Source organism: Polypterus senegalus, chromosome 1, assembly GCF_016835505.1.
Source record: "Polypterus senegalus isolate Bchr_013 chromosome 1, ASM1683550v1, whole genome shotgun sequence".
NCBI classification, from domain to species: Eukaryota; Metazoa; Chordata; class Cladistia; order Polypteriformes; family Polypteridae; genus Polypterus; species Polypterus senegalus.
In genome coordinates this window covers 80,793,674-80,818,236 of record NC_053154.1, presented here as the reverse complement: position 1 = coordinate 80,818,236, position 24,563 = coordinate 80,793,674, and the positions used below count along the sequence as shown (strand labels likewise).

General features: G+C 36.5%; 1 protein-coding gene across 4 annotated transcripts in view; it reads right to left on the bottom strand.

Moving 5' to 3' along the window:
• Positions 1 to 24,563, bottom strand: part of ubap2l (ubiquitin associated protein 2-like) — a 230,061-nt gene that overhangs the window by 44,505 nt on the left and 160,993 nt on the right. For all 4 annotated transcript variants that reach the window (XM_039751895.1, XM_039751904.1, XM_039751923.1 and 1 more), the window contains 5 exons: positions 21,188 to 21,273; positions 11,193 to 11,246; positions 8,988 to 9,069; positions 8,584 to 8,801; positions 3,295 to 3,400 (listed from right to left, as the gene is read on the bottom strand). In XM_039751895.1, coding sequence (XP_039607829.1) covers positions 3,295 to 3,400; positions 8,584 to 8,801; positions 8,988 to 9,069; positions 11,193 to 11,246; positions 21,188 to 21,273 — 546 coding nt within the window. The remainder of the gene's footprint in view (positions 1 to 3,294; positions 3,401 to 8,583; positions 8,802 to 8,987; positions 9,070 to 11,192; positions 11,247 to 21,187; positions 21,274 to 24,563) is intronic.

Sequence of the window (24,563 nt, the reverse complement as noted above, 5' to 3'; positions counted from 1 at the left end):
ACTCAAATGAAGGTGATCTCAAGGATGATCAGAAGAAATGGAAAGCACCTGAGTTAAATATATGAGTGTCACAGCAAAGGGTCTGAACACTTGGGACCCTGTGATATTTCAGTTTTTCTTTTTTAATAAATCTGCAACAATTTCAAAAATTATTTTTGTCTGTCAATATGGGTTGCTGTGTGTACATTTTAGCAAATGGCTGCAATATAACAAACAAGGCAAAATTGAACAGGGTCTGAATAATTTCTATACCCACTGTGTGTGTGTATGTATATATATATATATACATATATATATATATATATATACATATACATACACACATATATACATACATACAGAGATAAAAGATTTAAAGTGTAGGCTGGATACTATGTTATGTAAACCTCTATGCCAGTTTGCCACAGGACAGTGGTACGCCATAAGAACTACCCAGGTGTTCCTTGGGAAAAAAAGTAGCACATCTAGATCTGAACCTGAGGGGGACAAGCTCTACAGGTGGTTGAGGCATCTCAGAGGACGACAGAACTAGCTGGAGGAGCTGGCATAAAAGCAGCTCCACAAATGCTATATTCTAGACACTGCACTTAGAAAACTATGGATGTGTCTCCTGGCTTGTAGAGTCCACAGCCTGGGTGTGTGAGGTTGCCAGCGAGTCTCACAGGGCCATTGGATAGTGGGCATACGATTTACCTCAGCGGGAGAGAGTGGTGGGCAGAGGCATGAAGCAGCTGGGAGAAGCACTCAAAGTGCTCACTTTGTGTCGTGTCTGTGAATGCTGATCTCAGAGTTGCATTTTTACGAGCTTCTGTGGTAGTCCCACCACTTTGGATAGTTGAGAATGTGTACGAGACAAAACACAGTTGTGCTTAGGAGAATAGTGGTGTGCCTTGGGATTTTTTTTTTTTTAAATAATCTAAAAACAAGAACAGTGTGCCACCACAGGGGGGGGAAAAAAAAGTCGGGGAAACACTTCAACAAAACCTAAATGGAGTCAGGAGTTAGCAAACCTGGAGCCCAGTCAATGAAACAATATTCGTTTAAAGCTACATTGACTTCTAAACAGGATGTGCCAAAAAGTACCATATTTCAAGCATTTATTTTACAAAAAAGAAAGAAAGCAGAAACAAATACACAAAAAGATCAGGCAAATGTGAAGGCCACCCGGAGGCATCCACCATATATATATATTTCTTCCAGTTGGGGCCGCAAAACGTTCTGTAGTAATTCAATGTAACACTCTGAAGTGACGGTGACCATTACTCCAATACCCCCCAAAAAAAAGTAAGGTCAGAGAATGCCAAATTCTGGAATGGCGCACCAAACTGTAGTGCGCTCAACTGTGCAGCGGTTGATGCACATGATCATAGCATCTTGATGAATGGTTTACGGAATGTTTGCGCATTGTGTAGTGGTGATGGGTTCATTGTTTTTGAAGAACACTTAAAGACCGTGAAAGCACGGTGCGCACCCGATCAAGACATGTTGCCAACTGAAAAAGGGTTCACCTATCAAAGGACACCCACCCCAACTCACTCGGTTGCCTCTACCTCATGCAACGACATTGAGAAATGTGGTACTTCATTTTGGCTCATCCTGTATATTTCTTAATATAGAGATAAGATATACATTAAAAACACTGAAAACATTTTAGTTTACTATTCACAAGATGATCTGCTGATGTGAAGGAAGCCTCCAAAATTGATCTTAGAAGATCTATAATTTAGAATTATTTATTTGCATTAAACTGAAAAGGGCTCCAAAATAATTTAAAAGAGTTCAGATATTCTTCATAATATAAATCTCCCTCTCGAGTTACGAGCGAAAATTCGAGCCATCAAAGAGCCACTCATTGCATCAGCAAAAGGTGACTAATTTGATATATCAAACATTTTGTACACATAATGATTCCTTGACTTTTTTCTTTGGGTTTAATTAAAACATACTGTGTATTTTAATTAGAGAGAGAGAGAATGTATGTGTGTGTGTATATATACATATATAGTATTCAATATATCAGTATGCATCTGCAAAAGCAAAAAAGGGTTAAAGGTAATTTCCACACTGAAAAGAAATCAATGTTAAAGACAATATTTTAGCTGCAAAACCTCCATTAGGTGTGCAACTGAAAAGGAAAGAGCAGGTAACATATACAGGAGGGAACAAAGCCGGGGAAGATGAAAGCAGTATGTACGAGCAATTAAAACTAAAGATCCTATAAAGCCTATTGTAAAACACTTCACATCCTTTCATCATATCCACACTGACCTCTGCTTGTGTTATTCAACAGAGCTTTAAAGAAGAAGCTACACTCATTCTGAACCAGGGATTACATCTTTCTCGAGGTCTTAATGACCAACTTTTTCTTTTTATATATCTTTCCCTTCCATCTTCTCAAATATAGGCTTTTTGTCACCTACTCTTATCTTTTCTCCATTCCCCTGCCGCGGCTTTGTTCCCTCATATGTATTGCACACATAATGATGGCTATACAGCTGAAACATTGCATTTATAACCTTTTCCCCCCCTTGTCAGCAAGGAAATAACCTTTAGTTCCTCTCTCTCTTTATATTTTTATAAACAAGTATCTGAAAAATCCAATACAAATTGCCCAGCTCTAATACAGATTAGCCAAAATATATAATGTGGTAAAAAAGTAAAAAGAAGCTGGTAAACTGTGCAAGCATGGGGCAGCTATTGAGACTAGCCATTTTTGACAATGGAAATAAAATGAAAATTAATCTGTGTGGCCATAAACCACAATATTTTAAATATTAATATTTTCACAATAAGACATGTGCTTTACCCTAGATAAGATGCCCCTGCTATCAATTTTCACAACACTATACATCACAATCTACCTTAAAGATAATATAAAAACAAACTGTACTTTTTCAGTTAAATAAATAACCCAAGATTACAATTACTTTATGAAGCATTATCACCTAGTAGGATAAGAAACAAACTGCTCAATGCATCCCAAATCAGCTACAAGGATAGTAAGAGGCAGCTGGTATTTAATTAAAAAAAAAAGGCAGCACATACACACGGGGCATGGTATGCAAACAGCCTTAGTCTACAAACTATAATGGGAGGGTGGGAACGGCAAATGTTAAATTTAGCTTTGCTCAATGATACAAGGACACAGACGCATGGTATGGAGCTATACAAACAGGCAAATTCTACTAGGCAGATGATGCCACTACAGTAGTTTATTACAACAGGAGACATCTAAAACCTCTTTAGTAACATGATTTACGACACAGAAAGGGGGAATAAAAATCGTATTCTCACCAGTGCTGTAGCCATGAGAACCATATCCACTTGCTTGCTGGAAAGGAGCGGCAGAAGTGTTGACACTGACATTCACACCATGCTGCTTTGAAGAGGCAGGAGCCACCTAAAGAACAAACATGTCATTATCTATTATAAATCAAAGTGACAAGCAAGAAAACAAACGCTAATACAGTCAATTAAAAAAAAAAAAAAAACAACTTTGCAGTTTCACTTTGATTCAATGTTTAATTTGCACTTTGGGGAACTTTACCTTTACTGCAAAACGTGTTCCTAAAATAAAGGGAATTTCGTATCTCAGCTATTCATGAAAACCCAATGGGATTCTACAATTGGTTACTATTAGTTGTATTCTAAAATATTTGCCCAACTGATGTAAGATTTAAGGTTTAATCTGACCAAGTTTATTATTTTTTTTATATTTACAAATTCATTTAATACTAATGGCCTTCTCAAAAACAGTCATGCAAAACATAGTGCCATAAACTTTTTGTCAAGGATTCAAGCAAATGTTTTGCATCCAATTCATACTGAAGCACACCAGTAAGATGGTGCATTATTTAGGATTGCTTTCCTCTCCACTCCAGTCCTACATCATGACACTTGTACAGGCCTTGTTCCAACAAGTTTTTTTTTTTTTTTTTACACAAAAAAACTCTACACACAAAAAAATGTAGCTACTAGCTAGTATGAGAACACTCTTCACAATCATTGTAAAACCTGTATGAAAAACAGCATATCAGTATGTAAAACCTGTTTTGGTGCATTCTTAACATCTCACATGATACCTAGGTTTTTCATTTTATTAATATATTTTGGTTAACTCTGCTTCCTCACAGCTCCATGGTTTTGGGCTCAAATCCCCAGTGTGAGCACTGTATGTAGTAGGCACACATTTGAACACACTCCTTGTGCAGGTTTTATCCTCTCAAAAGGTATGTTATATAAACTGGTGACATTAAACAGGCCCCATATATATATATATATATCGGAATCATTTTTTGTGTATTGTGAATATAAATTTTGTGGTTGTAGTTTCCAAATTTGATTATTTTTGCCTTGTTTTAGGACTTAGATTAGTACACTGCATTTGTTGGGATGTGTTCACAGTGGATTGCCTTTTAGACAACTCCTTTAATAACATCTTTTTACTTTGTGGAGTTGTTACTTTTTTGGTATTTGTTTCCCAAATAAATATATATATATATTTTTTTTATAAATGTTTATTTGAAAGCCCATCTTTGCACCAGCCAAGATTTACAGTTACCCTCCTTTGGTGGGGGCTTTTACTGAGAAGACATTTCAAGGTTACTTTGGAGCTTTGTCCCTTTTCAGACTTTAAAGCATGAGGCAGGCCATTTGAGTGCAGATTATCTCAACAGGGTGAGGGTTTTATTCTAGCCAGACAGTGAAGGCCTGGTAGCATTATTAGGGTGTCTCACCTTTTTGCTTTCATGGAGGTTCCAGTGTACATGTGGGGAGGAGAGAGGCTGTGCCCAGTACTTAGCTTCAAGTAAAATGTAATGGACTGCATCAAATCCAATCCAGTTTCACAGTCTTTTAAAGAAAAGCAGATGGGGCTGCCCAAACAATGCCAATAAAAGTGGACAACTTTATTATAAGCTACCCTGAAGTCCACAAACCGCATACTACATAACAGTGCATGTTGAATAAACACAAATAAGGTATGGATAACACTGCAGCTGAAAACTTCAAAAATAGGGTTGTGTCTGCTGGAGGATGTAGTCAATATGCTCGTGTCTGGAGGAAAAATACCTCATCTGTCAACAACACAGTTTAAACAATGCATTGCAAACAGCAAGGCAGATGATTCTTCTTTACATTAAGCATGCTTTTAGAATGTATACTGTGTAGCACTAAAAGTAAAATAGTACCTTAAAAATTGACAATTTGGGTCTAAACCAGAGAAGTAAAAATGGTACAATAGAGTAAACAAAGTGTTGAGGACTTTATAAAGAGTATTTTTGCCCCAATCTACTACCTTTTATCTAATTTTTCTGTTTTTAATCTATGGCTTTTTTTAAACAAACAAGGGTCTGAGTTAACATGTTTCATTAAGTATAAAACAACTAGAATGAGTCTGCCAATCTTGTTTAATCAGTACAGTAATCCCTCCTTGATCGCGGGGGTTGTGTTCCAGAACCCCCTACGATAGATGAAAATCCGTGAAGTAGAAACCATATGTTTGTATGGTTATTTTTATATATATTTTAAGCCCTTATAAACTCTCCCACACTGTTAACATTATTAGAGCCCTCTAGACATGAAATAACACCCTTTAGTCAAAAGTTTAAACTGTGCTCCATGACAAGACAGAGATGACAGTTCTTTCTCACAATTAAAAGAATGCAAACATATCTTCCTCTTCAAAGAATGCGTGTCAGGAGCAGAGAATGTCAGAGAGAGAGATTGAGAGAAAAGCAAACAATCAAAAAATCAATACGTGCTTTTAAGCTTTTAAGTATGCCGAAGCACCGCGATAAAGCGGCATTTTTTAAGAGGAGCGTCCGTATCCTTTAGGCATACAGCCTCTGTGCAAACAGCCCCTCTGCTCACACCCCTGCCATCATCTGCAGAGAATGTCAGAGAGAGTGAGAGAGACAGAGAAAAGCAAACAATCAAGCACCGCGCGGGAAGCATATCGTATATCATTGAGGAGTTTTATTTAATACGTAATACATGCTTTGATTGGGTAGCTTCTAAGCCATCCGCCAATAGCGTCCCTTGTATGAAATCAACTGGGCAAAGAAACTGAGGAAGCATGTACCAGAAATTAAAAAAGACCCATTGTCCGCAGAAATTCCGCGAACCAGCGAAAAATCCGTGATATATATTTAGACATGCTTACATTTAAAATCAGCGATGGAGTGAAGCCGGGAAATTCAAATCGCGATATAGCGAGGGATCACTGTATACAGTTTTTTCCACTAGGATCAGGAAAGAACCTCAGGCTGGTTACTGTTTAAATTTCCATCAAGAAGCTAAAAATACAATTAGAGAAATCTATATTCTATTCAGGATATCACAATACCAGATATTTTGCACTCAATACTAGCAAAATTTTACAATACTTGATACTTTCTGATAACACAAAAACCCCATTCAACGGTTTATTAAAGTACATGTACTTCCATTACTGAAATGAATATGGAGCCTTTGTCTGTAACACAATATAAAATATATTAATACTAACAATAACAGCTTTAGAATTGTGCTATATCCATCAAGTAGTTACCAACCTAGCACTGGCATTGATTAATATGAAAACACAATGCAGGGCTTGAACTTTTAATGTGTGGCAGAAACGCTGGAATAAAAATCCAAACATTAAATCCGTAATGCTGAATTACTGAAATTCAAGAATTAAAATTCAGGATGTTTACATTTAATTATTTTTTTTTTTATATAAACAACATGCTTTTAAATGTCTGTTTTCTGGTTTGTCAGAAAATTAATCTGGTAGTTTTATAACATTTGATATTGTAACACTGTATCTGCATCATTAATTTTTAACTAGTGTTGAATTTTCTAAATGTGTATCTTTTTAACATGCATCCCAACTTTAATGCTTCCTGGCTAAAATCAAACAGGTTTAGTTTTACATTGATAGTTTAATTCAGAACTCCTGTTAAGACAGCCCTTGTTTTGGTGTTTTCAAGATTTCTTACATAAGTAATCACACTTTGATATTGCTTATGCCCGTGTACAAATCTAGAATTAGAAGATTACTTTGACTGTCGTTAACAGCACTCAAGTTTATAACTAAGACAGCATTATGTTCCTCAACATACCATTGAAAAACGTGTGCTTTTACTTGTAGGTTATACTGAATGACAAACTCTGTTTGCATATTTGTATTTAGCAATTAAGTATGCCTTTTTATTATTCCCGCAAACTGTGTCTTTCTGCGATTATGTTTGATAGCACAGCAAATGTATTAGAGAGCAGTGCATATCAGCATAAGATTAGCAGAACAGCCATTTCTTTTGAATCCTGCCATGATATTTACTTGCTACAACTGTTTTTAATGCTACCAGTCCTCCCTTTTGCCACAATCCTATTTGCATAATTATGAATGTGTAAGGTGCAAACACTGCTTCTCATGGCTCTCTAAGCGAAGCTAAATGACAAGAGATGATACAATTGTTACTGTCAATAATTCCATTAGGATGAAGTCACTAGTACCAGATAATCAATAATTAAGTCAGTAAAATTATAAAAATCAGTGTATAGAATTGTTTAATCCTCTGCAAAAGAGAAAGGTTGATAGGATGAAATACAAAAGTTGGAAGAATTGGTTTCTGCTAATTTAAAACAGTAGTACAGGGTACACGTTAGTTTTGTCAATCTATTTTAATTTAGTTTTAGCAGTAACGTTTAAATTTATATATTTGCTCATATTTACATATTTCATTTTGTGTATTTTAGCCTGATACTGCTAAAACATAAATATACAATGAAACAGAGTGCAACTGTATTTTTTTTATTAGTTTTAATACACACACAATAAAAGATGACCATGTGTTCCTTCTCCTGTTGACTCAAAGTTAGAAATGTACTCTTAAGATTATTTTAAGAATCCTTCTATATAAAAGCGGTCGGGATTGTCCTTCCGTCCCGTGAGTGCTACGCAGGCACAGAGTTTCACACGCCCCGTCCATTTTGCAATGCGATGGGATTTGTAGTTTTGTTTTCCAGGTAAAGATGATTTTATACTCCAGACTGTGCGATATCTTCTTCTTCTTTCTTACTATATAAAGCGGTGGGATTGTCCTTCCGTCCGTGAGTGGAAAGCGTAGCGGTATTCCACTTATCACAGACTTACTACTTGAAGCTTGCGGTACGAAGCGACATGATGTGAGCAGAATTCTGGTGCTCCCATCGTTCTCTTGCTTTTGTGCGCGATGCGCTGGAAAAATAGACAAAATTATGTCTCTGGAAATAAATTAATGTTGATGGAGTACAAATGCCTCACCGTGTAGTAAATATCAGGGGGGTTCAAAAGGGTGACCTTAATATAGAAAAAAAGAAACTACGAGTATTAAACTAATACCGCTCAAATGCAATATAACCAAATTAATGAGTTTGCATAGAATATCAAATTGATCTACATATTGAATTGCCTTAAGAAGTGGTCAACTTAAAAGTCGGTCGCCTTAAAAGGCGGGTGAGCCTATTTACTTTAAAATTCCTTCAGATCTCCTAAGGAGAATGCTTTCAAATCATCTTTTCCTGACTGGTTCTCAGAAGGACAGAATACTGGCTCACCGGAAACATTGCAGGTCCATACTGAAAAGTGTTAGGGAGTCCCGGTACACCAGTATAGTAGGGAAGGCTAGTATAACTGTAGCCTGGAGGAAGGGCTGTGTTCAGGAATGTTTGCTGGGTGGTATGGTGAGTCTGTGTCTGGTTCTGTTGCGGCTGAGCCAAGGTAGTGGCTGGTGCAGGAGAAGAAGCATCACCACGTCCAAACTTTGTTAAATCACCTACAAAAATAGTAAAATCACAAATTAGCTATATTGTTAAAAATATTAGGAGCACAATAAAATACATTAAACTTACAACATTAATGCTGAAGTATATTTTAACAAATTAATTAAAACACATGTGGAAATTCAAATAACTGCAATGTAAACAAATAAACTAAACATCTGTTAGCAATAAACTCTTACCAGAGTATGGGTTGTTAGTCAGGGTGGCATCTCTTCCTGTCAGTGCTGTTGTAGGTGTGGCAAAAGGAATGCTGTAGTAATCCTGATAGAAAAAGTTTGCATTTAGAGATTAAGATAGATAAACTAAAAATACGAAGTTGCATCCTAGTGTATTATTTAAAAACAACTAAGTGCTCTTCAAAGAAAGGTCAGCATCTCAAAAATTACAACATTCTCCATTACTAAAACCTTTTTTTTTTTTCTTTTAACAGTCTTTTCTTTTAATCATTACCCTTGAAGAACAACAATAATTTCTTGAAACAGAAATGCTGTTTAGCCAACCACATGTCACTGGACAGGCTGCATATGGTAAGCACCTCCCTAGTTTTAGTAGGAATACCAATTGGGCTATTATCAAGCACAAAGGAAAACCACACACAAAAAAAAGATACATAAACAGAACTAATGATCCTAAGAAATACATACAAAGATATATACAGTAGGCCCCCATGAAGTCGTGGTTCAACGCTCGTGGCGTCAGTCATTTGCGGATTTTTCCTTAGAACCTAACTAATATAATTGTTAGCGGAAACCGCAAATATCCTCTGCAATTTTTATGGCTTTTTTCGTGGCAATACTGTACTGTAGAGAGAACAGGAAGCAGCTGTAGAGAAAACCGCAACTTGGGATGGTGAAAGTTGCCAATAGAATTTGAAACTGCAACTCCCAGCAGTACCTGCAGCAGCTCTGATTGGTCTTCTGCTGAGGGTGCTGGGGCTGTTGAGGTTAAAGGATGTCAGTGTTTTAAGATCCTGTCTGCCTTCTGTTGGGTTACCTGTACTTAATCATATTGTCCTGGATAGTTTTGTGCATCTGGAATGTCTCTCTGTGTACATGAGGATTGTAAGTGGATTCATGGCCATCCTGCAAAGAAAGGAGCGCTCCTGAACCCGTCCACCCATCTTCAACATTTCAGGAACTACCAGTAGAATTATCTGTACATTTCCATTCAATGTGCGGATCTCTGGACTATCTATTTTCATCATTACATTTCATCCGTTGCCGTTTTCCATGAACTTTTTCATGATTTACTGTGAGTGTATTTAATGTGTAAATCGCCATAAGGGGAATAGGGGTGGTATTATCGTTTTCATTACATTCTTTATTTGCTGTTTGATTACCGGTTTGCTTTGTTTTTGTCTCCGTTTGTGAGCGGGTAGGGTCAAGGCTGGATGCGTCCCTGGAATCTCCATCATAAAAATAAATAAATCACTGTCTTCTCGTATGATGCTACGTTTACTTAAAAAAGCATGAACAGTGCCTGTCCTTTTTGGCTGATTGCTTTGTTTCTCTCTCATCCCCAGACATTCTCTGCTACTGTTGGGGGTTGTGCTCCCCTATAATGTTTGCATATTCTTTAATATTTGTCTATTTTTTAAATCTATAACTGCATACTGAGCTCCTTAAACTTCTGAAAGTGACATGTTTGTTTGAAGTGTTTGAATAAAGTACCTGTCTTTACAATCTCCTGTGTTTCGGTGCAATTCTGTGACCCAAGCGTTGCAATTTGCACATATTGTTCTAGTAGTTTTAAAAATAGTTTTTACAGTTCATTAGCAGTGTGTAAAATGATTAGTGTTGCAATAATTGTGATGCTCTTTGCATGAAAAAAGTGTTCCATTAAAATTCCACTTTTTCTTTGTTAATTGTGATGTTGACTTAAAAGTGCAGCAAAAACGTATTTGCCATCCAGGGATGCATTAACCTCAAGTATGTTGCAGTTTACGGGTTCAAGCCCCAAGATGCCACCGAAACAAGCTGCACCGTCTAAGGCTTCTGGCAATGAAAACGCGCTTGCATGAATTACAGTACATATAGCGGTAACATTGGTATTTTACATTCTAGCACAGTGGGAGACATAGCAGTACAGTATACAGGTTTACCTTTACATTCTTTATTTTTAGGTAATGTATTAAGCCGAGTTTGAAATGTAAGTGTTTTGGGGGCATATTTAGAGTTTAAACTATGAAAATACACTTTTTTTAAAACCACATCCAAAATTCGTGGGTGCACTAGAAATGTAACCCCTGCAAATTTTGGGGGTGTGCTGTATATACTGTATATAGAAATTATGAAAATTTCTTCAACACTAGAAATACTTAGTTATACTTTCAGTTTACACTTGTGACTTAATTCAAAACAAATTCAAAAACTGAAAAAACTCACCAGAGGAATTCTGGTCTGCAGCATTTGAAGATCATCATATCCATAAACCTGAGGCTGAAAGGGAAAAAAACTTCAGAGTAAGAACTCAAACATGAAAATTTAAGGCTTGCATTACTCAACATTACTGTAACTGTTCAACAAATTCATTTTCTAGAATAAACTGATGTAGACTGTTGCAAGTTCCACAAATAACATGATACATGATAACTGTACATCCAATGTAACGTGATTCAAAGACAAGCTGTTGACCTTACCTAAAGGATTTTTAATTCAACAAACAAATTAGTTGTGTCAAGCCTTTACTGTCTAAAGGCTCTTTTGTTGTGCAGAACACAACTTTGTGACAGCTTGAATGAGCTCCACAAATATTGAAATGAACCTTTCAAAAATTAGCTCCGCTACAGATACAAACTATTAGTGCTGGAAAAACATGGCACATGGAGTGCATGAGAAAAACCCAATTAAATACCTCATGAATTCCATTTAAAGGAAGAATATCACCTAAACAAGCAAGCTTATTATAATTTTAGTTATTATATACAAATGACCTTGCGTAAAATTAAATGAAGCTGTAGACAAGTATATATAGTTTATCTACTGTATATTACAATAAAAAATTTTTTAACTGCATTTCACATCAAGGCCTCGTTCACACGGGCGTTAAAATCGAGCGTTTTTTGCGTTAAAGCGTCCGGTGGCGAATCAAGCGCCGAGTGTTTTCTACGTAGGAGTCAATGAGAGTGTTCACCACGGGCTTTGGTGACATGCGTTTGTCTGGCTGCACGTTTATACGGCATCAAAAAAACGTTGCACGCAGCTTTTTCTTGGCATTCAAAACCCAACGAATGCAAGGAAACCGCTTCTAGTTCATTTATTGCGCGTTTATTTTACGCTTCGGAGGAGCGGGGGACGGGGTGGGGGGGGACTTATTTCAGTGCATAACACCGGTGTAAGCGCACACTTCGACTACTGTTTCCTTACCTCAAAGTGACAAGTAGTCTCTCTTCGGGGCTAACACCAAGTCGCATATTGGTTGATCGGCGTGCAATGTGGCATGGCACCAGCTGCAGCAGACAATCAAAAGTGGAAACCGACATCTGACAGTAATTAAAACTTGCGGAAATTTTCGCATTTCTTCATAAAGCACAAAAAAAACTTCCTTTAACCCGACGTTGTGCAGTCAGAGCATGAACCCAGTAGCAGCAGCGATTTTTTCTCTCCCTACGTCGCTGTATTACGAGTATTTTTAAAACAAGAAGATTAATATCTAACATAGCAAAATGGTCCATATTGAAAGGAGGCACCTCAAATAAAACGACAAGGGCTTTCATATCCAGTTCCCGACACTGCCTCCACAGGTTAACACACAAACTACAATTTGGGCTGCAGGCTTGCGTTAGAGACAAACGAACGGCGGTGTAGAAGTCAATCGATCGCCACCACAAAATGCAACATAAACGTCTAGGACGTTCAGAGCAAGTTCGTTTATCCAAAAACTTAACGCCTGTGTGAACAAAGCCTTAGGGCTGCATTTCTCCTTTCATGCTAAAGTGTAGCTATAGGAGTTGACCATAGTAGAAACCCGTATGGCAGCACTTTCCATTAGTCTTGAGCATTATAAAATTTTAATAGGTCGTCAAAATCAGGTATTCACCTATTTAGCCAAAACCTTTTCTGAGGCGGCTTACAGAATTTGAGATATAATACAAGCCATAACTTTAAGATATCTTGATTATCGTACAGAGAATGCCAGAAATGGTTTCATCATTTTATTTCCACAATGTGGAAACGTCATTTCCAAAATGTTTCCCAAAAGACAAAAACAGAACTAAACTGTTTCTGCCACGTGCTTAGTATCATGTTGATTTCCTTGCATTTTTAAATAAAAACTCTTCACACTGAGGCCAATGTTAACAGACTTAAATACCCTTTGCAAAAAGAAATCAACCTTACCTCAAGAAAAACATTACCAAGAAAATGCAAATAAATGATTTCCAAAAACCTATTAACAATATTGCTTTGAAAAAACAGACTGATGTTTTCTTACATTGAAGCTTTTGCTGCTTCAAAGAGAACATTGTGATAAGTTTTTAAACTTTTGCTTTCCAGTCGCACTCCAAGCCCCTAAATTTTGATCATAAAACACCACAGTGGAGAAAATATTTTACTTATACAAAAAACTTGAATACAGTTTTACACAGCAAATGTATATATGTTTGTGAACAAATTTGACTTGGTGGTGTCCTTTACAGGAGATACAAATTTTTTCATGCAACGGCACCTGATCACCATTTAGTATTTCAAGGCAAGTTCTACTCACAGTGAAATGTAAATCTAGCCTGATTTTTGATCAAAAAACACCACACACACACACAAGCAGTGATGTGACATAAAATATTCTGCACTGACATCCATTCTGATCAACATATTTTGACTTTTTACTATTAGTGTACACATAATAAAAATGTATTAAAGTTTAATAAACATTTTATCACACCAAAACTGAGCACTTTGTTAATGGCCTTATAAAAGGAATCATTTAAAATATACATCTCTCTAATAACTAGATTAGAGAATTTCATTTTTTGGTTCAAGCTGATAGCTCTAATTAAGCATTTAATCTCTATATAAATGACCCACATTCATTTCCATTCAAAAGTCAGAATTTGCTTTCAAAAAACATTTTTAGCAATACAAACTAAAATTAAAGAGTGGTATCGATCTTACATCTGCAGCCATACACAATGACTGAGGAAAAACAACTTTGACTGGGAGAGTATGTAGACCATTCCTGCAAGTCCTTGCAATTATTGTACTAGTTTTCACAGAGGTGAGACTTTTGGCAGTCTTTTTGGAGCCAAAAGAACTATGGGGTAATGACCGTGAGACTTGACGCATGAATTGAAATGTTGTGGATAATAAATATGACAATAATATACGTTCAACTAAATATCTACAAACTATGACTCATCAGAAAACCATACAGAGGAGCAACTTGGAAAACTAAACATAATAATGTTCCCCTCAGTTTAACCTAATTAACCAGAAAACTCCCAAAGCTTGTTGATGCAACATTAAAGAAACTCAGAAATCTCTGAAAGGCAGATAAAGACTGTTTGAAGGAGAAACAAATTTGTGCTTTAGTGTTCACAGACAAGCCATACATTAAAGACTCACCAGATTAACAAATGCAAACAACTCAGAGCCATTTTAAGTGGCTTCCTAACTACAAGAATTTAATTGTAATAAGCTGTGTACCAAATTGGGGGAGCAATGCAGTTCAGCCAGCCATGGGTCACAGGTCAGGCCACATCTGGTAAGCAGCTCCACAGTTTCTGTAGCACACTTTGTCCCACCTTTCTTGTTATTGTAGCAATAAGAAAGGTTCTACTAGTGTGCAAACAAGGAAACACAAACACACATCAAAAACACAAAGCTGCAGTGATTTTTTCTGGAAACGCATTTAAAAAATGGAAGCTCACAGAAACTAATCAAAAACAAAATGCATAACCATATACAAAGCCACAGGTACAGTGGTATGTTCTCTAAATTTTTGAAGTTACCGTCCCATATCTGTTAAAATTTCTACTTAAATTCATTCTAAAAATGAGTACATTCTGTTTAACATTCTAATGTATACGCACATTTGGCTATCTGGCATTTTGTAAATTTAGTACAATAAAAGTATAGCAGATGAACAATTTTCTCCCCTAAGTTTAGTACAATAAAAATATAGCAGATGAAAAATTTTCTTCCCAAATTTTAACCTGGAGGTTAATTTGCAGAAAATGGGAAGGGCATGCAAGGTACAGAGAATCTGGTTAAGTATTTGTAAACAATTCTGGTTCTCTTGCAATGAAATATTACACAACGATGCATACAAGACTGCACTTTAGGCAGTACAATACCACAGTCTGTTTTAGGCAAAGTGTATCCATCCAATTAAGGCAAACTGTGTAAAACTGTAATCTAAGATATCTATAATAAGCATTGTCAAAATTGAAAAAACTATGTAATGGTATAAGGAAAAAAGCAAAATGTAACAAGTTATTTTCCAATGTCTTAAGGATGAAAAGGAAGCCAGTTCTAGTATGAAACAGCAGTAAATCTGGCATCTCATTTGACTCTTGATAAGAGCAGTAGGGTTAAGAAAGGCAGCCTGGTAAATGTTAAGGCAAAAGGCAGTTCATTTTACTAAAATAAGATATTCACTCAAATATGTAAAATGCATTATTAAATACTGCATGTGGAGTAATTCAATGTAGTATGAGGTGGAAATTAGTGGGAGAAAAAATAAACACTCATTTCCAGTCAAAAGTCAAATTTTACTTTCAAAACACATTTTTTGGTAATACTAACAACATTGAAAGAGTGATATCAATCAGTCACAGTCAACAAATATTTCTAAACTGTATTTTTAATAACACCACAACTACTTTTGCACAATACAATTTGAGGTTGGCGGGCCATCTGAAAAAGTTAGGATTCTCCGCTTACTAACAATGTCTTAGCTTTCTATTTATAAACAAGAATACTGACTTATCTACCATATTCCCTCTTGTGTACTAAGCACAAATCAGGTCTCCTGCAAGGTTTAAAACTGGTCTGTACTAGTTGTTGCATTTGATCAAGGTCTACCCCCTCAGTTTAGCATGCTTAAATTATCTCAAAGGGAGCAGGAGGGGTTGAGAAATCCCAAGTAAAGATCTGTTTCATATCTCTCAGTCTTAGCATGAAATGCCAAGTCTTTTTAATGGGCAGATGGTCAATGTCTGATTTATATATTTATCCAGAGTTCAAAGGACTCATGTCATATTCCATTTTAATTGTGGAACTTTCATTAAGTAACAGTATGCAAACTGGACTTAAACTTAATCACTTTCAGGTACATAAAATATTATTGTTACAGCCGAGAAGTGTGCAGGAAAGGGAGGATGGTATCCAGAAGTGCTTCACCAACAAAAGTTAGGAGCCAGTTCACCATGCGGGTGAAGTGCCTACTTAATACAAAGTTGATATATGGCCACTGGGCTTACAGCATGTGGTGCTGAGCTATGAAAACGACAGAACAAAATTCCTTAACAGCCAAATATCAGTCAGATAAGATTATTCAAAAAATTAAATGGTATTCTTTATCTGTATTAGGTAATGCTGCTCTTCAGTATTAAATCATCTATGGAGACCTGCAGAAGAGTTACAGTTGGAGCAATAATTTGTACATACAGATAACTGGTTGCAGTTTAATTTGTGCAGGTGTTCTGGTTATACTTTTTTTTTTTTAAATCAAGAAAGGAAATGTGCAGATTTCACAAAGAGTCAGGATACTCTACTTAAATGGCTTGATTTGTTTATTGAATACTAGCAAAATACCCGCTTGCAGCAGCAAAGTGCTGCCTTAAAAGTTTTATTAAGAAGAAATTTGAATCTTTTTAAACTGATAGAAAATATACCAATAATTATTTGTTAAGTATCTTTTTGTATACCACATTGTGAGTTCGGCCCTCCGGTTGTAATATGACCAAGCTGTACGCGGAGCTTACTCTTAAGCATGCAAACGTACAGTTGGCCATGTGAACAGTAATCTTGTTTCAAATCTCACAGCTTGGATTGCTGCTGTCAATATTGGTTTGAGTTTCATGGTTTGTTTCAATTACGACAGTATTTTTAGGACTTGTGTTGAAGAGACATTCGGCATCTGTCAAGCGCTATAAGTATACAACCAGTTTCATCGATAACTTCACATCCAGCTTTTGAGAGTTTAAACATTCATAAACATCAAAGTGTCCACTACTGAAATTGTCACCTGTTAATCTAAGATGTTGAAGAGGCACTGGCGGTTGTCCAAAGGTGTAAAATATTTGGCCATTTCGGTACACTTGAAAGCGACAACTGAACAATTCAGCGGCAGCCATCAACTCACATGCAGATGCATAGGTGAAGGGCTTAAGCATTTCATTCTTATAGTGCTCCTGTGTAGTATAATTATCTCCTGTACCGACATCAGTCCACACCTTGAACCTGTCCCAGTCATTCAATACATAAGACACAAAGTTCCTCCGGATATCAAGAGTGAGCCTGATATGGCCGTGCAATATGTAACACAGAGAATGGAAAAAGGCAGGTGCCATCTCTGGGCATGGAAACCACTCGGTAAGTGGCAGTTCTTTGATCAATGGTGATTACCTCGATAGACATGTTAATGCGGGTACAGTTGGAATGATAAAGGAAATGGGTACCTGAACAATGTAAAGTAAGTTTAAAATACCTACACAATAACTATAATCGTAATAAATGAACAATAAAACAGCGGAGAAGCCGTGGATTAAATAAAAAGGCTGTAGTTATCAGCAGGGAGACGTGAATCCCATGGCGAAGCAAGGAAGGGAATGTAGAGACTGGAGACACGGACGGCCTTATATAGGCAGGCAGCCGACAACATGGGAGTCGTTTGGATGGGGGACCCAACGCAGCCTCACACGGTGACCGAGCTGCAGGCTATGGACGTATATATGTACGTAAGTAGGATTCAGTTGGTGTTGGGAACCCGCATATCAAATTTCTTGAAGATGGGCCCATAAGTAACAACTTCCTACACGGGAAGTTGGAGAATTAGTGACGTTGGAAACTTCAATATGGTGGCCGACAGTGGCATCATACCACTGAAATAAGTACGTACATCGGTTTTGGTTAGTGCAGGGAAGCCACCTACCAAATTTCGTGAAGATGGGGCCATGAATAAAGTTCAACATGGCGGACGTTGTTGACCGTTATGACCATTGCGCGTTGAATTTCAAAATAAAACCTGCTTAACATTTGTAAGTAAGCTGTAAGGAATGAGCCTGCCAAATTTCAGCCTTCTACCTACACGGGAAGTTGGAGAATTAGTGACGTTTGGAAAATTCAATATGGTGGCCGACAGTGGCGTCATACCACCGAAATAAGTACGTATATCGATTTTGGTTAGTGCAGGGAAGCCGCCTACCAAATTTCATGAAGATGGGGCCATAAATAAAGTTCAACATGGCGGACGTTGTCGACCGTTACGTGTAGAATTTCGAAATGAAACCTGCTTAACTTTTGTAAGTAAGCTGTAAGGAATAAGCCTGCCAAATTTCAGCCTTCTACCTACACGGGAAGTTGGAGAATTAGTGATGAGTCAGTGAGGGCTTTGCCTTTTATTAGTATAGATGATTAAAAACATATTGGTAGTAGCTAAATTAATGTTAGAATTACACATTAATCATTGTTTTTCTTTTGTAGAACAAGCTGATTAAAATCACAAGTTCACTCTCTCAGCAAAATTGTCTTAATTAAAAATTACTGAATTACAATATAATTGTTTATGAAGATCCCTAAAACCCAAATTGAACACAAACATTTTACATTTGGTAATAGAACTTAGATTCAACTGCTGCATATGGCTATATAATTTGCCTTTAAAGTGAATGTAGCATTGACTTGTTTTGAATGACACTAGTTTTAAAGATCCTACTATAATTTATTACAAAAAACAGAGTATTGTTTTCTTTGTTAACAATGACCCCATTGTGCCAGGAATCATGGGCTGCTCAGCTGCTTTGGATGTAGAGTAGGGCTGTTTTGACACTGTCAATATGTAACAGCACCAAAACAAATTTAAGCAAGATGGATGTAGGGTTCATGGGAACCTGGCACGTTCATAATTTGTTAAGTGCAGGACAGAAAAAACATTCTAGCAGCCTTTCAGAATAGGCAATGAATTAAAAAGGGCATGATAAATATAGTGAAAACACTGACTGTGGGAATCCAGGCATGAAATAAAACATCATAATTACAAGCATTTATTTTAAATTTCTGCAAACTGCCCAAGAAGCAGGAATTACAAGAAATCTGTAATTAAAAATTAATGCTAGATGTCTGACCAATTTATATGTAGGTGATTCAGGTCACTATTTCCTGCTTTGAAAAATAATGAATACAGCGAAGTGCAGCAGTCACTGTGAAGTGTTAACTTTTATTTCCATACTCCAAACCTTAAGTATAGTATTTCAAAATAGACTATAGAAACACTGGAAACAAATCAGAATTTTTTCTTAGTATTACAAGGTTTTGCTCTTTATTCATTAATAGGGGGCTTCGCTCTCCAACCCCTGTGTTTGGTTAATCAGATATACAATTTTAATATTTTTTTTCCCCCTTTGGCATTGTTTCAATTTCATTATTTGCACTTTTAAAGCTTCATTAAAAACAATATTTTTTGGAGACACATTGTGACAACGCAACGTATAACTGTCCGTGAGTGAATATTGTTTCTGTTTCTCTAATAATTAATCTGAATTTTTCTAATGTTTGTCCCTGTGATTTATTGATTGTCACAGCAAAAGCTATTCTCACGGTAAACTGTAAACATTTTAATACGAATGGCATATCACGATCTCCTTTGATGTGTAATGATATTCTTGGAATATATACATTACCTTTCTTTTTGCCTGTTAATTTGCATCGCTTCTCCGTGATCATCAATATACACCTGACCGAATTGTGTATTCTTTGAAATTCAACTTGTCATTACTTTAACTATTCCAGGACCACAGATTTTCATAGTGTATGGTCTGTTATTGTGTAAATACACGTTTTGTGCTTTGAATGATGTGAATGCGAAATTACTTTGTTGTCTACTCTTGGCCTTTTATTTCTGACCTCGATTTCTCCTGCTGTTTTTTCAATTTCAATTGGTTCTGATGATTAATCACCTTTTGTTTTTTGTTAATGAGATTAATTCTCTCTTTTCTTTGATACTATACCAACTGACATGATAGTGTCACAAAAGTCTTACTTAAACAATTGCTGACTTCGTAACCCCAAACAACTTTCTAGCACCCTCTCCAATCACTCACCCCCACGTCTCACCCCCCCTACCGCATCAATCAATACCCCGCTATCAGTCTTCCGTGCTGTACTCCGCCCTCCCTCAATCGGACCGATCAGCCACTTAAAACCAAAAAGGCCTCAACCTGGCTGGGAAGTTACGATACTTTCTAATTTTACTGCTTTCATATTCTGCCCCTTTCTCTGCATGTGTATCGCGCCACTGTTTGAGCCTTTTGAATTCCACTGCTTTCATAATCATTTATCTGCCTTTTTTTCTCTATAACACCTTTGGGTCTCTATTCTCCGGATTGTCCTTATACGCTTTACAAGTGTTGAGAGCACATGATCTGTGTGCACTATGTGCTTTTACTGCGACTGTTTTTATGTCTAAGTGCAGAAACTGCAGCTGCTAATATTAACATGGCTACAGAGATTGTTATAAAAATGCTCAACCCACATTTTAAATTGTGGCATTTGGATTTACTTTAGCTCTCAAAGTTACAAGGCAGAAAGAGCACAGTGAGAAACAATTTGCAAGCATTGTCATAAGCTAATGCACCACATAAAAAGCCATCAATTCTTATTTGAATTTCATTTATATTCTAATTAGTATTATAGTTTCAAAATTCAATGTAAAATTTTTAACTACTTCAAAGTCAAGTTATATACCAGTATGCATCATTGTGGGGCTGGCAGAGGTTAAACGATCAATGTGTTTAGGACCATGAAATCTCAGAAGATGCGTGTGTTTTTATTAATATTTTTTTTTAGGGTCAGGCTTTCTGGAAGTTTTATTATTCAGTGCTAAATATTTAACACACACAAACTGACAAGACTGAAATGGACGTTACAAATAATTCACAGTAATGGTAATGCAGTTTCAGATTTCAAGCTCTTATTTTTATAAAGCATTCAATTTTATTAAAAGACATGAGAAGAACTGTGTAAATACCAAAGTCACAATATAATAATGTGAAAATAAAATATGGTAAAATATGGCAATAAAAGATTTATTACCATAGTTTAAGCACTTTATGTACCATGAAACAATACTTGCTTGTTAATGCAGTTTTGATACAAGTCAGCATAAACTAATTGTCACAAAACACAGCACGACAAGAAAAATCAGGTTTTCAGACTCCTACCGGGTAATGAAGTAATCCTGGAGCCATGATATACGGATTGGGAAGCAATGGTGGAACACCGGGTGGGAGATTCGGAGGTGCTTTCCCTAAGAGCAAAGAACAAGATAACTTTAATAAATTTAAAATGAATACTTATGTTTGAGAACTTTGTTCTTTTATGACAGCCTTTTCATATTTCTTTCTTCCGTTTTAGGCAAAATTTTAGCTTTTAGGAGAATATACTGCTAGAAAGGAAATTCAATCTGCACAACATTTTCAACCTTGCTTAATCCATGCAGGGCTGTAGATGGTTGGAGCTTATTCTGGCAGCTTTTGGCACACAGCATGATGCAACCTGTTACAAGTCATCATTCAAATGCTAGGACTACTCAACCATGTATGAGCTTAGTTACCCATGACAATAATGACCAACTTAGGAGTAGAAGATGAATATGAATACAGGCACAACAAGAAAATGCAAACACCTTATCTATCTACAGCCAGCAACTCAATGAGGGAGTCTGCATTAATCACCATCCCGCAATTCAAGCATCCATATATACCTTGGATAAAGCAGGAAAAATGCACATCAAGTATTACTCAAACAAATAAAATGTTCAAATTGAAGGAACAGGGGCATTTTTTTTTTAACTGACATCCTACTTTTTGGAAAATATTTAGAGGTGAAAATGAATGAAGCAAGCGCAAAATGCTTAATAGAAACAGTGCTGTGTATAACATTCTTTGGACAGCTAAGTTAATTTACTCTGAGCTGTATTAAAGGTATAAAGAGTTCTATGAAAGTTTATAATCAATTAAAGAGACTACAGTACACTGAGAATGAGCAAATTTTATTTTTAAATGGAACATGGCTCATTTACAGCTGGTCTTTATTCTAACTATAAAATAGGAGCTGGCCAAAATGACTCAATATAAAAATATATATATATATTTATATATATATTTATTTATATATATAATATATATATATATATATATATATAAATATAAATATATATTATATCTATATATCTATATATATATATATATATCTATATATATATATATATATATATATATATATATATATATATAAATAAATAAACTTAGGTAATGAATCCTCTAGATTACCTGAAAAAGTGGTGGAAAATTAACTTTTCAAATATATTTTTAGATAATGAATGGAAGTCAACTATTAATACAATACACTTTAACTTATGTGTAAAACATAGTCCCTAAGCCGGCATCATCTGAGGATGTCAAATCAGACAACTAGAAATCAAAGGGGATAACAAATTATACATCTACTTTCAACCACAGTTACACACTCCTAAAGTATCACCAGCTCTCCCCATTTTTCTGTCAGCCAAAATCACGCTGTTTGTCTTCACCCGTGCTGAACGAATTTTGTCCAGGTATGGAGAGATCAGCAGCAATGCCCTTTTCATTTTTTTACCATGCTGTTGTGGTATATACATAATGTGCTATCAAATAGACAAGGACCTTTACTATTTGTGATGTTAAAAACATGTGCTTCCTGTTTTCTTGCAGCTGTGGTGAACTCATACCACTTCCAAGTGAGAGCTCATTGGCTGTATGTTCACAGAGCACCACCTCTACAATTTATGACAAAAATCAAACCTTTTTGGTTGCAGACCAGTCTGATGAAGTTGCTGGGAATATCAAACTACAGAGACTGGTGGTCATGGCAGCCCGTAGAGACTATACCCAACTCAAAAAGATTACATAAAGGTAATGGCTCTGTCACACTATACAATTTTTCCAGCAATTTTAAGCAGTAGGCTTCAAAAGTTATACATTGCACACATTTCTTTTGACTTAAAACTATCCACATTACATTTTTATTTTTAAATGGAACATGGCTCATTTACAGCTGGTCTTTATTCTAACTATAAAATAGGAGCTGGCCAAAATGACTCAATATAAAAATACAGTCATGTGAAAACATTAGGACACCCTTTGAAAGCATGTGGTTTTTTGTAACATTTTTAATAAATGGTTATTTCATCTCCGTTTCAACAATACAGAGATTAAAGTAATCCAACTAAACAAAGAAAACTGAAGAAAAGTCTTTTCAAGATCTTCTGTAAATGTCATTCTACAAAAATGCCTATTCTAACTGAGGAAAAGATAGGACACCCTTGCCCCTAATAGCGAGTGTTACCTCCTTTGGCTGAAATAACTGCAGTGAGGCGGTTCTTGTAGCCATCTACCAGTCTTCGACATCGGTCTGAGGAAATTTTACCCCACTCCTCAATGCAGAACTTTTTCAGCTGTGAGATGTTTGAGGGTTTCTTGCACGTACAGCCCTTTTCAAGTCACCCCACAGCATCTCAATGGGATTCAAATCTGGACTTTGACTTGGCCATTCCAGGACTCTCCATTTCTTCTTTTCAGCCAATCTTTGGTTGATTTACTAGTATGTTTTGGGTCATTGTCATGTTGCATGGTCCAGTTCCGCTTCAGCTTTAATTTTCTAACTGATGGTCTCACATGTTCTTCAAGCACCTTCTGATACACAGTAGAATTCATCGTGGATTCTATGATGGTGAGCTGACCAGGTCCTGCTGCAGCAAAGCAGCCCCAAACCATGACACTTCCACCTCCATGCTTCACAGTTGGTATGAGGTTCTTTTCTTGGAATGCTGTGTTTGGTTTACGCCAAACATGTCCTCTGCTGTTGTGTCCAAATAATTCAATTTTGGACTCATCTGTCCAAAGAACATTATTCCAGAAGTCCTGGTCTTTGTCAACTTTATCTCTGGCAAATGTCAGTCTGGCCTCGATGTTTCTCTTGGAAAGCAAAGGTTTCCTCCTTGCACACCTCCCATGCAAGTTAAACTTGTACAGTCTCTTTCTGATTGTAGAGGCATGTACTTCTACATCAACAGTAGCCAGAGCCTGCTGTAGTTCTCGAGATGACACTTTAGGGTTTTGGAGACCTCTTTTAGCATCTTGCGGTCTGCTCTTGGGGTGAACTTGCTGGGGCGACCAGTCCTGGGCATGTTGGCAGTTGTTTTGAAAGCCCTCCACTTGTAGACTATCTTCCGGACAGTGGAATGGCTGATTTCAAAATCTTTTGAGATCTTTTAAATCCCTTCCCAGACTCATAGGCTGCTACAATCTTTTCTGAAGTCCTCTGACAGCTCTTTTGTTCTCACCATGGTGCTCACTCTCACTTCAACAGTCAGGAGCACACCAAACTAAATGTCTGAGGTTTAAATAGGGCAAGCCTCATTCAACATGCAGAGTAACGATCTACTAATTATGTGCACCTGGTGTGATATACCTGTGTGAGATCTGAGCCAATTTAAGAGGGAATACATGTGAGGGTGTCCTATCTTTTCCTCAGTTAGAATAGGCATTTTTGTAGAAT